At 46.2% G+C, this 13,124-nt stretch overlaps 2 protein-coding genes across 2 annotated transcripts; both read left to right on the forward strand.

Moving 5' to 3' along the window:
* Positions 1-78: 78 nt before the first annotated feature.
* apex2 (APEX nuclease (apurinic/apyrimidinic endonuclease) 2) lies at positions 79-2,485 on the forward strand (the record flags this gene model as incomplete). Its single annotated transcript, XM_084435988.1, has 6 exons — positions 79-193; positions 320-403; positions 595-775; positions 907-1,050; positions 1,144-1,213; positions 1,334-2,485. The coding sequence occupies 6 exons, from the start codon at positions 79-81 to the stop codon at positions 2,483-2,485; spliced, it is 1,746 nt and encodes a 581-aa protein (XP_084292114.1).
* A 4,893-nt stretch (positions 2,486-7,378) lies between these two features.
* On the forward strand, positions 7,379-12,440 carry LOC311330131 (sodium-coupled neutral amino acid transporter 3-like; the record flags this gene model as incomplete). The annotated part of the gene is made up of 16 exons (XM_084462124.1): positions 7,379-7,442; positions 7,725-7,809; positions 8,087-8,202; positions 8,939-9,012; positions 9,124-9,216; positions 9,365-9,446; positions 9,564-9,646; positions 9,978-10,036; positions 10,140-10,224; positions 10,354-10,394; positions 10,528-10,607; positions 10,912-11,012; positions 11,278-11,402; positions 11,822-11,966; positions 12,077-12,180; positions 12,336-12,440. Exons 1-16 carry the CDS (start codon positions 7,402-7,404, stop codon positions 12,438-12,440), a joined length of 1,419 nt encoding a protein of 472 aa, XP_084318250.1. The 5' UTR covers positions 7,379-7,401.
* Between the last annotated feature and the right edge of the window lie 684 nt (positions 12,441-13,124).

The following is a 13,124-nucleotide window of genomic DNA, read 5'->3' on the forward strand; positions in this document are numbered from 1 at the left end:
ACTGTGAATGCCTGCAATATCGGGTATTATTAGACACATGGTAGTAATTAAGTAGAAAAGTTGAACTGTTCCACAACCATGAAGATTGTGTCATGGAATATAAACGGCATAAGGACGTTCAAAGGTGGAATTAAGAGAGCTCTTGACTCGCTGGACGCAGACATAATCTGTGTCCAAGAGACAAAAGTGACAAGTAAGTTTCAGAAGCGATAGCCTACCATAACATTCTATTATATTCTAAACCATGCAGCATTCATATCTTGCTTTTTTTTCTGAAATTGAGATGGTTGGCCAGCTAATTTGCTCCCCTCTATTAAAGGGGACTTGCTGGATGAAAGGACTGCGATTGTAGAGGGTTACAATTCCTATTTCAGCTTCAGTCGTGGACGCAGTGGCTATTCAGGTTGGTGTCATTCATCATGTTGGTGGCCCAGGCTCAGTCATTCCTCAATCGTATGAGCTCAGTCACAAATTGGCAGGTATCAAGATGTTTGACAAGCCATAAATATTTCCCAGGTTATCCAAACAACACATCCCCAATGCACTGGCACCCCTACATGTCTCATTACTGTACTCTACGTTCCTCTATTTTAGGGGTTGCCACATACTGTAAAGACAGTGCCACTCCATTTGCTGCAGAAGAGGGTTTGACTGGCCTTCTGACCAGCCATGACGGAGCTGTGGGATGCTATGGAGACCAGAGCGAGTTCTCCAGTGAGGAATTGCAGCTTTTAGACAACGAGGGACGGGCTGTCATTACACAGCACAACATCATGTAAGACGGCACAAGACTATTCATTATCATTTCCTTTTCATTTTAATTTTGTTTTTTATACAGTTTCCAAATTATTGGTTGTATGAGGTGTTAATGCATTCACCCAGGTATTCTCTCTTGCATTTCCACAGGCATGAAAACCAATCTCAGACGTTAACAGTTATCAATGTCTACTGCCCACGTGCGGACCCAGAGAAGCCAGAGCGGAAGCAGTTCAAGCTGCAGTTCTACCGGCTGCTCCAGTGTCGGGCCGAGGCCGTTCTGGAGGTCGGAAGGTGAGGGACCAATGAGACTTGGGTCGGTGCTATTATTCTTTGACAATATTGCATCCTACAAAGTCGTGTTTTTTCCTGACTCTTTGTTTTCAGCCATGTGATTGTGTTGGGTGATGTCAACACTTCTCACCGGCCCATCGACCACTGTGACCCTGATGACATTGTAAGCGAAGGGATCCGATATCCCTCCTTCGACTTATTCTAACATATTAATTCATTTACATCTGTCGATTAGTCCTGCCTTATTAAATGTCCTTTTGCCCTCTGTTTTCATTGAATACAGGAACACTTTGAGGATAACCCAGGCAGGAAGTGGCTGAATGGCTTCCTTGAGGAGGGCGAGGAGCTGAGGGGAAGCGGCGAGGCGGGTGAGGACGAACGTGAGGCGGCGTCAACAAAACCCGTCCAAGGTGGACGGTTTGTGGACACCTTTCGTCTTTTCCACCCGGCGCGGCCCCACGCCTTCACGTGCTGGTCCACGCTCACTGGGGCGCGGCAGACCAACTACGGCACGCGCATCGACTACATCTTCGCCGATTCCCTGTTGGCCAGGGGGCAGTTTGTGGAGGCGGACATCATGCCGGAGGTGGAGGGGTCCGATCATTGCCCTGTATGGGGGCGACTCAGCTGCGCCCTTCTGCCCAGCTCTAAGCTACCTCCCCTCTGCACCCGCCACCTGCCAGAGTTCGCCGGCAGGCAGCAGAAACTCTCCCGCTTCCTGGTCAAGGTGGACCAGCACTCTGCCAAGGAGGGCTCCTCCGGAGACCTGACCCCACTGCCTGGCTCTCAGGAGGCAGGAGAGGTCCGGGAGAACCTGAACCCAGGTGGATTGTCGGGGAACAGCTGGGGTACGAAAAGAACGTTGACAGAAGTGTCTACCGTTCCCAGGGGCAACAAAAAGAGTAAGACACTGAAGGCTCCCCCAAAGCCTCAGGGAAGCCTGCTTGCGTTTTTTAAGCCCAAATCCATGCCTGTGGTCTCCAGATCCACGCAAGCCCCTGTGAGCCAGTGTAAGAAGAAACTGGAGACGACTGAGGTTAGAGCAGGACAAGGAACGGGACAGGGGGGCCACCCGATGGAGGGCGTGGAGCCTGGAGGGGCTCAGGGTGTCCATGAGGGAGAGAGAGATCCGCCCCCCTGCAGCGTCCCGCAGGAGACGGTTGGCGGTCAGATGGAGGGGACGCCTCTGACCTCAGAGCCCGCAGCAGGACCGCCAGGCCCCAGGAAGGAGGCATCGTTGGGCTTCTGGAAGACGGTCCTGCGCGGCCCCCCCCAGCCTCCGCCCTGTAAGACCCACGGGGAGCCTTGCGTACTCCGCACAGTCAAGAAGGCTGGACCGAACATGGGCAGGCAATTCTTTGTGTGTGCCCGCCCCCAGGGACATGCGTCCAATCCCGAGGCTCGCTGTAACTTCTTTGCCTGGTCGGACAAATAGTGAAAATGTCTATGGCTACTGTGGCTAGGGACATGTAGCTTTCCTCATAAAGTAATGTGCTCAATAACAACTCAAGGCCCCAGATTGTTGCTACACAGACAACGTTTCTTTTACTGGATGTTATATTTCTTGACCTGTAATGTTTTATGTTTAGAATAAAGACACACTTTTGTAAATGTTGATATATTCTATTCTATTTCTATTTTTCAGAAGGGATGAATGTATATTTGCATGTTTCCTTTCGCTCCAATGCAGTGTTAGAATAGATACTGTGACATAAATTATATATTCTCAGTCTGGATTAACCTAGACTTTGCTTTGTTAAAGACAACATTTAATTCCATCTGTAATTTCGTAAAAATGTGGAGACTGATTGTTCATGGTCAGAAAATAAGACTGAATATTGTAGTAATTGAATACACACAGGAACCGTATGCCCAAGTTACGCAGCGTGTGTCCACTAGATGGCAGTAGCACAAAGTCGTTGAGGGAGCTGTATGGAGAGTACTGTGGAATGCACACAAAGGTGACTGCACTTTCAATGTTGGGAGTCTGATTTGACAAGATTTGATAAGGTTTGTACTTTAGGTAGGTAGGTACTTTACTGATCCCCGAGGGGAAATTACAAAGAAATCAAAGATGTCAATTAATGGTCTCAAATTTGCATGCCAAAGACCAGGCTTTTTGTGGCCTGTTATTTGTTTAAGATGGGAAGGAGGTAAAAAGAACCACTGATGACCCAAACATGTTTTTCAAAATGAAGAGGGAAAATAACTTTATTTTTCAGATTTTCCATTGAGGCTTTACTGTAATTCAGTAGTATTACCATGCATCTTTCAAAGTAGGGGGTTTCCCACCTATGTGATACTTGAGATGTTTCCCCATTGTTCAACAACACTTCCTTAAGTCACAGTAGTGGGAGTGGTAACGTCTGTGACATCACAGGAAATGTCTTCACGCGCTCATTTACTGTGCACCCCCTTTCTCCTTGTCTGGCTCCATAGAAGGCCTCTTGGCTTATACAGGGTCGTCCTGAACAGCACGTGGAAGAAAAGCAGTGTTCCAGGCCAATAGGACAGTGTTCCCTGGCACCTGTCTGCTGTGAAGACATCATCTGCCAGGTAACCCAGAGAAGAGGTCAGTGACAGCACACTGATGTCCCTCTGTCTATATGACACCATGCTGCTGTACAGGGTCCGCCATGTGGGCTAGCGCACTGGCTTCTCCTTTTGAATGGCAGTTGTATAATAGGACATTCATAAAAGCTATTTAGGTATAAATCTCAACAAATGGTTTTCATTCATTCAGACCACTTCGTCAAAGTCTAAAAGTCATGTGAACTTGGCCAGTTTGAGACTTTATTCGTTTCTGTAAGTAGTTATTTTGTGATATCCTGTTTGGCTAGAGAAGTACTGTGCTCTCTTGCGGTGCCATTTAGACAGACTTTGTAAAAGACCGACTGTAGTTCTCAATAGACTAAGTGAAAAATGAAGAATTAATAAATTAAAGTAATAACAATGAGGTTTATGGTTGTCATCTGTGCGTCACAGATGTATCAGCCTCTGGGCGTGCTGCTGGATGAAGTGTCATCATCTTAGAACCTTGGTTGAATTACCAAAATGTAGGTTTGATTGAAATTGAATACCTGTCCTGATCTCTGGAGAACAGAAGTCTTTGAGATCCCTGTCCTCATTCTGAATACAGAGGGAAACCAAACACCGTACTGTATGTTAACAAAAGATGTGTAAACCATTGTATAATTTGCCTTCATCTCTGTTGATACTGTATGTCTAGCCATTTCTTTGTAGGCTACACTACCTTACCATGTATAACAGTCTGACTGAATCTTTTAAGTTAATGGCAACTGGTATATCATTTTTGGATAGGGTACAGCTGTAACCTTTTTACAACTGGAAAACGCATTCCGGGAGAAGAGTTTGTGTAGTTTTGAGATAACTGAAATATGGGTGTTGCTGGGGTGTGAAGGCCTAGCTCCTATCTGTGTGACTTATTGTATGTTGAACTTTATCAACAAACCACAGAGTAGATTCTCTAGAAAAGACATGCTGCTTCCTCTCTACTAAGCATTTATACAATATGAGGCACGGGTTCTAGAGGCCACCGTTCAGTGTCCTCAGTGTGAACTGATTTATACCAGGATCCTAATTTCGTATCAGTTATGGTTAAAGTAAGCTGGAATCTGATATGAATTAGACTGGTAATGCCAATTTACTGAATTTAGTGTGTTCATTGAGTGTAACTCAATCCTGTCCCTGTTTCTCTAGACTTAATTGTGAGTCCGTGTCCATGCACATGATTGAGTTCTGTCGTGCTGAATGTTTAAGCAGAATCACATGCAGGTAGCTTTAAAAAGCTCTTACCTCCTAATCTAATTAACAAACTGAAGGCAGATGTAAACTCTCCCTAGTCCCCCAACCATGCACTGATAAAACACACCTCTAATGACACAGAAGTTACCATGGAGACAGCTCTCTGCCAGCTGTATACTTACAGTTTGATTAAAAAGATTTAAAAAAAAAAAAGTAAAAATAATAATTTTATAGAATATTTATTTTCTTGAATGCAGACAAGAGGCTAGTAAATCCATGGTTCCGTGGGTAGCTCTGCCCAAGGCAGGCTGTAACCTAATAACTACAGTACCTGTGGCTGCTTCAATAAAGGGTTAAAAATGGGTGTTCCCTTCTCTCCCTCCCGTACTCTCAGGCATGTCCTAAGCTCCCCCCACTCTCTCTCTCTCTCTCTCTCTCTGTCTCCCAGCCTAGGAGCTTTGGAGGGAAGAACAACTCCTTACTACAAAGCAGGACATCAACATTGAATGAACATAAAGCCGGTGTTTACGAAAGGATATTTCTCTTTCAACATAATACCGTAGTAAGAGGAACCTGTCCTTCCTGGACTCATCCAGGGTAAGTTACTCAGTGGGGAGGTGTGTGTGTGAACTAACTAGTGTGTGAGGTGGGGAGGAGGGGAAGAGAAACTGTCAATAGAGCGGTACTCTTGCATCAGACGGGAACTTGAGGCTCAGTACGGCTACTTGGCTTGACTGGGCAGATGAGAAGACACTCTGTTTTCTGTCTGGATTCGGAGGAGTGAATGAAGGGGGCATAGAGCAGTTTAGTTTTCTTTACTGTTTACTATAGTTCCTGCACTGCAGGTTACTATACTGAACATGATACTGTACATTGTGTCATTGTCACTCAAAAGAATGAAGGAATGAAAGGTCTACATCCTGTGACCTATTTCTCTGAAGTGAATGACTTATACAGTATGTCCTCAATGACGAATGGAAACGTATTTTCCCATGCTGCTGATAAAACTGAAGTGTTTCTAGTCTGCCTCACTCACGGCCAGTTAAGTAAGAGTACAAAGCTGAAGTCCTTAGTAAAATACATCTGTCACCTGTGAGACGGTTACGAGAGTGCTTGTCATTGTGCTCGGACCAGCTCTGATGACTTTGGTCACCGACCTCACATGATGTTAATAGAACTGAGAGCCAAGTGGAACACTAGGACACTGCAGTACAACTCCTTGGAGGAATTGGATTAAACGCTCAGGCATTTATCCGGATCCGTACCAGTTTGTTTGTCATTGTGCAGTTTTGCTTCCAGCACATTGTGCAGTAAAGTTCATCTGTGAGATTCTGACCAGCGTGTCTGCCCGGCTTTGACCTGACCTGACCTGACCTGCCTAGACAGACCAGTGTTGAGGCTTATTAGTAGCCACATCACCGGAGCTCATTGTTATGTCTTCCAGTAGAGTACTGCTGTCCAGCCAGGAGAGCCGGCGTTGTGTCCTTCCACTTCTACTAGAATGGGTTTGTTTAAGGATTGATAATATAGAAATACCCATTTGATGTAAACACCTTGGGCTTGAGGTGTGTGCATGCGTGTATGTACAAGCTTTTCAGGGGTCAGATATACAGTCTGGCCCAGGGAGCAGCAAAGAGGAGTGATTTGGGGTCTGGCCCGTGACCCGGTGCCGACCAGGCCGACCCACGTTCACAGTACCTCTCCATGCCTGCTTTATGTCTCCCAGGGCAGATCAGTTCAACATTGATCAGTTCAAGTTTGTCAACATTTATTATTCAAGGCAGTTCCTGACGCATAGACTTTAAATGGCTTTACCTGCTGAACGAGTATTTCCATTGATTTTGACAGGAACTTTACATTTTCTAGACATTCTTTTCTTATCAAGAGGTTTTCTAAGGGAGTTTTTTCTCAGGGACCTGGTGGCCCCTCGAGCCCACAATAGGCCTTATTTATTCAGTTCTAGTAACACATGACACATTCTCAGGGTTCCTTGCATCTCAGTTTGTTCCACATTGTTGTCAGCTGTGTATCTGTTGGCATTTCCCCTGGTCATGTGTAAGTCATTGACTGCTAGTCATGAAGGCAAGAATAAATGTATGGTTTAAATAGCTGCTACTGTCTAGTCATGAAGGCATGAATGTATGGTTTAAACAGCTGCTATAGTCATGGAGGCATGAATGTATGGTTTAAACGGCTGTTACAGCCTCAGATTCATTGTGTCCTATCATCCTGTGTCATCATTGACGTTATTAGAGTTCCTGTTTTCCACGATAGGCAGGCTTGTCCAACCTCGAAATACCAAAATACGCTAGGGGGTAGAGTTCACCTTACTCTAAGAATGGTTAGGTGCGTATCCATGTTGTGTTTTTTTATGTGACGCACTGTTTATATCAAGTTCCCAATTTCTAGCTTGTCAGATGTTACATAACCACCACAACCCAAATTCAAAATGGAACCCGATATGGCTTTCTACAGGTCACCTTTGAGGCGTAACTGATCTGAAGGAGCTCCTGTCAGCAACTCCACCCCTCACCCTCCCGCCATAAAGGATCATCACTCAAACATCTCTTATCCCTAGAAAGCACTATGGAGCTACAGAAGATGAACGGCCATCACAGCACGGATGGGTAAGTGTGTCTACACACGGACCCGACGCCCAAACACCGAACACAACAGATGTGCCTCTGTACCAGGATACAAGAGCGCCTGTCCCCGGGAAGTCGTAGCTGTGCGCCGTTCGTTCATGCGCGGCGTTGGATAGGAAGGGTCCCATGCAGTAGACAGGCCGCTTCTGTCATGGAGCATACACTCACACACACACTCTTATGACTTTGTGTTACTGTGTTGTAATGCCGCTCTTTTGTGTAACACCTCTTTTGACGCTTCTCAATGTGGATTCTGACCTGTAGGTTCGATGGTCTGGAGACCGTGGCAGAGCGCGTTGAGTTCCTGCCACACAAGAGTGACGGGAAGAAGGAAGTTCAGTTCACAGATGTGAGTGTAGGAGCTTAGCCTTAGTTTAAAGATAGTTGGTAATGCTATTAGTCTGTATAGTAACACAGTCATTCTGTATGTGTTATTCATGTCTACATGTCTGTCTGTAAGTGTTTTTACTGAAAAATCTAACAAAAACACTGTTGTGCAGTCCATAAAATGGGTGCTATGAAGAAACCAGTTCATACGTGACGGTGCTGTCTCCTTATGAGCCTTTTTTTTCCTCCAGAAGATTTTATATATATATGTGATACTATATATTCATTTTACACCACAGTTTGAGGGAAAGGCTTCCTTTGGGATGTCCGTCTTCAACCTCAGCAATGCCATCATGGGCAGTGGAATTCTGGGACTGGCGTACGCCATGTCCAACACCGGGATCGTCCTTTTCCTGTGAGTTGTCCTGCCATGAGTGTGTGTGTGCGTGTCTGTGTGTGTGTGGGTTATAGAATGAGATGTAATGTTGGCTTGGTTGTATATTTAGTGTGGTAATGTGCACATGCTGTACATATGGCTGTATATAGTTCTTGTTCTTCCTAATTTTTATGCTTAATACTGTGTATCTAGTGTCTTCTTTTCCAACCTTGTAATTCCACTGCTGAAACGCCAAATTTCCCCCTGTCTGTCTGTGTGTCTGTCTGTCTATCCATCTATCCATCTATCTGTCTATCCATCTAGTAATAAAACTAAACTGGGATGGGTGTGGGGGTGGGGGGGGGCTTTCTTTTTGGCTATATAAGAAGAGCCCATACACACACTCTGTTCCCTTAAATCAGATTTGGGTGGTTAAAAATAGCCCATAGTGATGAGATCAAAGACATGTCTGGATCAGCCAGGCCCATTGTGGAGAAGGAAGGGGGGGGATCTGGTGCGTTACGTGACTAATCCCCCTCCCCCCCCCTCCCAGAGGGAAAAACTGGGAGCGAGTCTGGACACTGTTCATGGTGAAGCTTTGTCTTGTGTGTCTTGTTGTGAGACGCATGGGCACCATGACAACGGAGACACCTGGCCGTTTCTAGGGCCACGCCCCGAGTCGTGCTGATATGAGTCGTGCTGATATGAGTCGTGCTGATATGAGTCGTGCTGATATGACGAGCTTCACAACTCTTTACTTGTGTGTGTTGCACAGCATCCTGTTGACCTTCATCGCTATTCTGTCGGCCTATTCCATCCACCTCCTCCTGCGGAGTGCCGGAGTTGTAGGTATGATAACGTGGCAGGTTATTTACAATGATGGCTCTGTAACGAATAACGTGTCTTAGTTAAGAACGTGTTCCTCAGTTTAAGTCATGCCGATGGTGTGTGTGTGTACAGGCATCCGTGCCTATGAGCAGCTGGGGAACCGGGCATTTGGACACCCGGGCAAAGTTCTGGCTGCCGTCGTCATAACTGTGCACAACATTGGAGGTATGGGGGTCACCGTCAGGTCATGAGGGCATTGCTTCATCAAAAAATCAGAGAACTGATATACTGGTCTTTCAATATCAGGTCATGACTGATTTAATACATGTTAGTTTTAAGATCAAACGCATCAAGTGGTGGTTCTGTGTTCCAGCAATGTCCAGCTACCTCTTCATTGTGAAGTCCGAGCTCCCCCTAGTCATCCAGACCTTCCTCCTCAAGCTTGAAAACACAGGGTGAGTGTTTGGGAGGAGTTTAACAGACATATTCATTTAGTGTTACTGACCGTAGAAAAGTGACATAGCTAATGCTTACTGGCCTAGTGACTGATCTGTGTGTCCTGTCTGTGTCAGAGAGTGGTACTTGCAAGGACATTACCTGATCATCTTCGTAAGCGCCCTCATCATCCTTCCACTTGCACTCATGCGACAGCTCGGTATGTTCACAAGTCATCATCACTTTTACCTTTCCCATCCATCACTCAGTAGCAGTAGCAGTAATGACATTCATGTTTCATCATATTTTTTGGCCTCTTGTTAACCTTCCTTAGACAATACCTTCCCTTTCATAATGTGAAATATTAAATACCACCTAACCGCACCCGGCCAACTGCCAGACAATTTGCGTGAAGCTCCTTTGATCCTGCGTCACACATCGCCAACGTGATGTTCTTGAGGTCACACGCCAACGACTGTGATCCAGTGATACACCTCACCTCCTCTGTCTTTATGATAACCTGCTGGGATCTTCTTGTCGTTCCGCTACAGGTTACCTGGGCTACACCAGCGGCTTCTCTCTCTCATGCATGGTCTTCTTCCTGATCTCGGTGAGCCTTGACCAGTTAACCGCCACTCTCTCACCAGTGCATCACCACAGGAGACCAGTAATAGGACACCGCTCGAGGTTAACCGGTCTGCGTGTCCCACCAGGTGATCTATAAGAAGTTCCAAATCCCGTGTCCACTGGAGAGCATCCACAACCACAGTGTTACGGACCGCTCTCTCTACAACGACAGTCTTACGGACCGCTCTCTCTACAACGACAGTCTTACGGACCGCTCTCTCTTCAACCACAGTCTTACGGACCGCTCTCTCTACAACCACAGTCTTACGGAGCCCCCTGCCGTTGCGGACGGTCTTGCAGGGTTCCCCTGCGAAGCCAAGCTGTTCACTATCAACTCACAGGTACGGCGACAGCGGAGGACGCCCTGTATTAGAGTGTATTTAAACCACTTTTATTCTGTTGTCCAGCACACATATTTTACTACTGCATCACTCGTTTAGGTTGTGTTTTTGTTTGTTTGTTTGTTTCCCCCAGGCGGCGTACACCATCCCCATCCTGGCATTCGCATTTGTTTGCCACCCTGAGGTGCTTCCTATCTACACGGAGCTACGACAGTAAGTCAGGGTCTCGCAAAACAGAACTACCTACATAAGGTATCAATGCGCCTGCCGTGGTTCTTTACAAGGTTCCTCGTGTCCTTTGTACTTGCATCCTTCTCAATCCGTCTTGGAGGAGAATTATACAAGATTCCTCCCACCAGATGTTATCCTTCAATGTGTGTTGGGACTGAAGCAAGGAGAGAGGACGCGAGGGATCAAGGAGATAGGAAGTGAGGGATCAAGGAAAGACTTTGGTGTCTTTGGTGTTTGGTGACTTTGGTGTCTTTGGCTCATTCTGTCCGTTTCATTTGAACTCTAGAGCGACCAAGAAACGCATGCAGACTGTGGCCAACATCTCCATCATGGCAATGTTTGTCATGTATCTTCTAACTGCTACCTTTGGTTACCTCACATTTTATGGTAAGGTACTACTAGACCAGCAGCTTGTGTGAGAGAACAGTAGCTGTACAGCTTCCTTGAATGATTTTTCTTTGCGTACATGCACCGTGTATGTACCTTAAGATCCTAGCTTTTTGACTGAATGCAAGCCTGTGTGCCCACCAGAGAGGTATAACAGGGTTCTGTTTGTCCGTGTGTGTGTGTGTGTGTGTGTGTGTGTGTGTGTGTGTGTGTGTGTGTGTGTGTGTGTGTGTGTGTGTGTGTGTGTGTGTGTGTGTGTGTATAGGTGACGTAGAGGAGGAGCTCCTTCACACTTACATTGCGGTGGACCAGCTGGACACACTGGTCCTGTGTGTCCGTCTGGCCGTGCTGGTGGCCGTCACCCTGACGGTCCCCGTGGTGCTGTTCCCGGTGAGAGCGCACGTCATATCACTCACCTCTCTCCACTGCGCTGTAGGAGCACAGCCACCCTGATACTGGGGCTGGAAGGAAATCTTTAGAAGCAATTATCTAGTTTGATGGCGGATGTGATGCCAGCCCGACGAAGCCCTCCCCCCCACAGTAACCCCACCTACTTATTTACAGAAGCTTTTTGTATGTTATGTCCCCTATATATTAATTAGTGTCTCTTATTATTCTGCTTTTTTGCTTTCTAATGACTTTGAGATTGTTTCAGCACTTTTAGATTGTCAATTGATAGTAAAAAGTGCTTGGTATATAGAATTAATTGTTTTATTTTATTATGTATTTTTTATAAATCATGTATTTATTAATATTATTTTATTATTTATTTAACAACACCCCCCCCCCCCCCCCACACACACACACAGATTCGCAGGGCTCTGCTCCAGCTGCTGTTCCCTGAGAAGCCCTTCAGCTGGCTCAGACACGTCTGCATTGCCGTCTGCCTCCTACTCATCGTCAACCTGCTCGTCATCTACGTGCCTAACATCCGATACATCTTCGGCGTTATCGGTATGCGTCACCGCTGGCTAATGTTCGCACACAACGTGTCGGTGATTGCAATGTTTTTTGTTTCTATCGATTCGGTTTGAACGCTGACAATCCCCCGTCCCCCCTTCCAGGAGCCACCACTGCCCCCACCCTCATCTTCATCCTCCCTGGGATCTTCTACATACGGATCGTCCCTGAGGCGATGGAGCCTCTGAAATCCAGGCCCAAGATCCAGGTACCGTAGCTTTCAAACTGAAGGCTCACCTTTGGTCACCTCTCTCTCTCTCTCTCTCTCTCTCTATTAGACAGTGTTGTTTAACAAAGGACGGTCTTGATTGTGTTCTCTACATCACATGAGTTTGCTCTGACACCCCCCTCCTCTTCCTACAGGCTGCTTGTTTCGCTGCGTTAGGGTGTGTCCTCATGGTGATGAGCTTATCCTTCATCATCCTCGACTGGTTGACCGGGAAGCCCCACAGCGGAAGCGGCCACTAGTGGCTGGACTTGGAATTGTATTTGTGAATTAAATACCAGTCAAACGCCGTCCGAAGGTCTTCCGGCCGCCAGATCCCTCCCCTCAACTTGCCCAGTAGCCTACTGAACCAAAGACAAGCCAGAGCATTTGGCCGGACAGGAATGTGAAGAATATGAAAAACGAACCCCTTCCCCGCCCCAAAGTTAGTTCTGTGTGGCGTTCTGTCTCGTACCAGGAAGAGACATGGATCCAGCAGAACACGCACAGCATGTGATCTGAGATGAACCAATGCAATAGATAGTTACAGTATCTACCGTATCTCTATGTAATCAACATAGCGACCGGTTCTCAGGTGGACATGATGCACTATTCAGGTTGCTGCAGAGGCAGCAGGTCCAAGAGAAAGATTAACAGAATAATTAGATTATATTTATACAAGAGAACAACTTGAATGAGATGGGTGTTGTCCTTTTACAGTAGGGTGATGATGGTTCAGAATATGTATGTAGGTGTATCCATGACTGGCTCCATCATAGCCAAAGTTAACATTATTACCCTTCATAATATCTACCTCCCGTCAAAGAGCTATTTATATATAATCTGATATTCTGGCATACAAAGTCCTGTTATGTATGTTTATGTTCTTACACAATGACTGTGTAATTGTTTGTCCAATCAACTTTGTGTTGTTGTACCCTTATGAG

The sequence above is a fragment of the Borostomias antarcticus genome, assembly GCF_949987555.1.
Source record: "Borostomias antarcticus genome assembly, chromosome: 3".
Classification (NCBI taxonomy): domain Eukaryota; kingdom Metazoa; phylum Chordata; class Actinopteri; order Stomiiformes; family Stomiidae; genus Borostomias; species Borostomias antarcticus.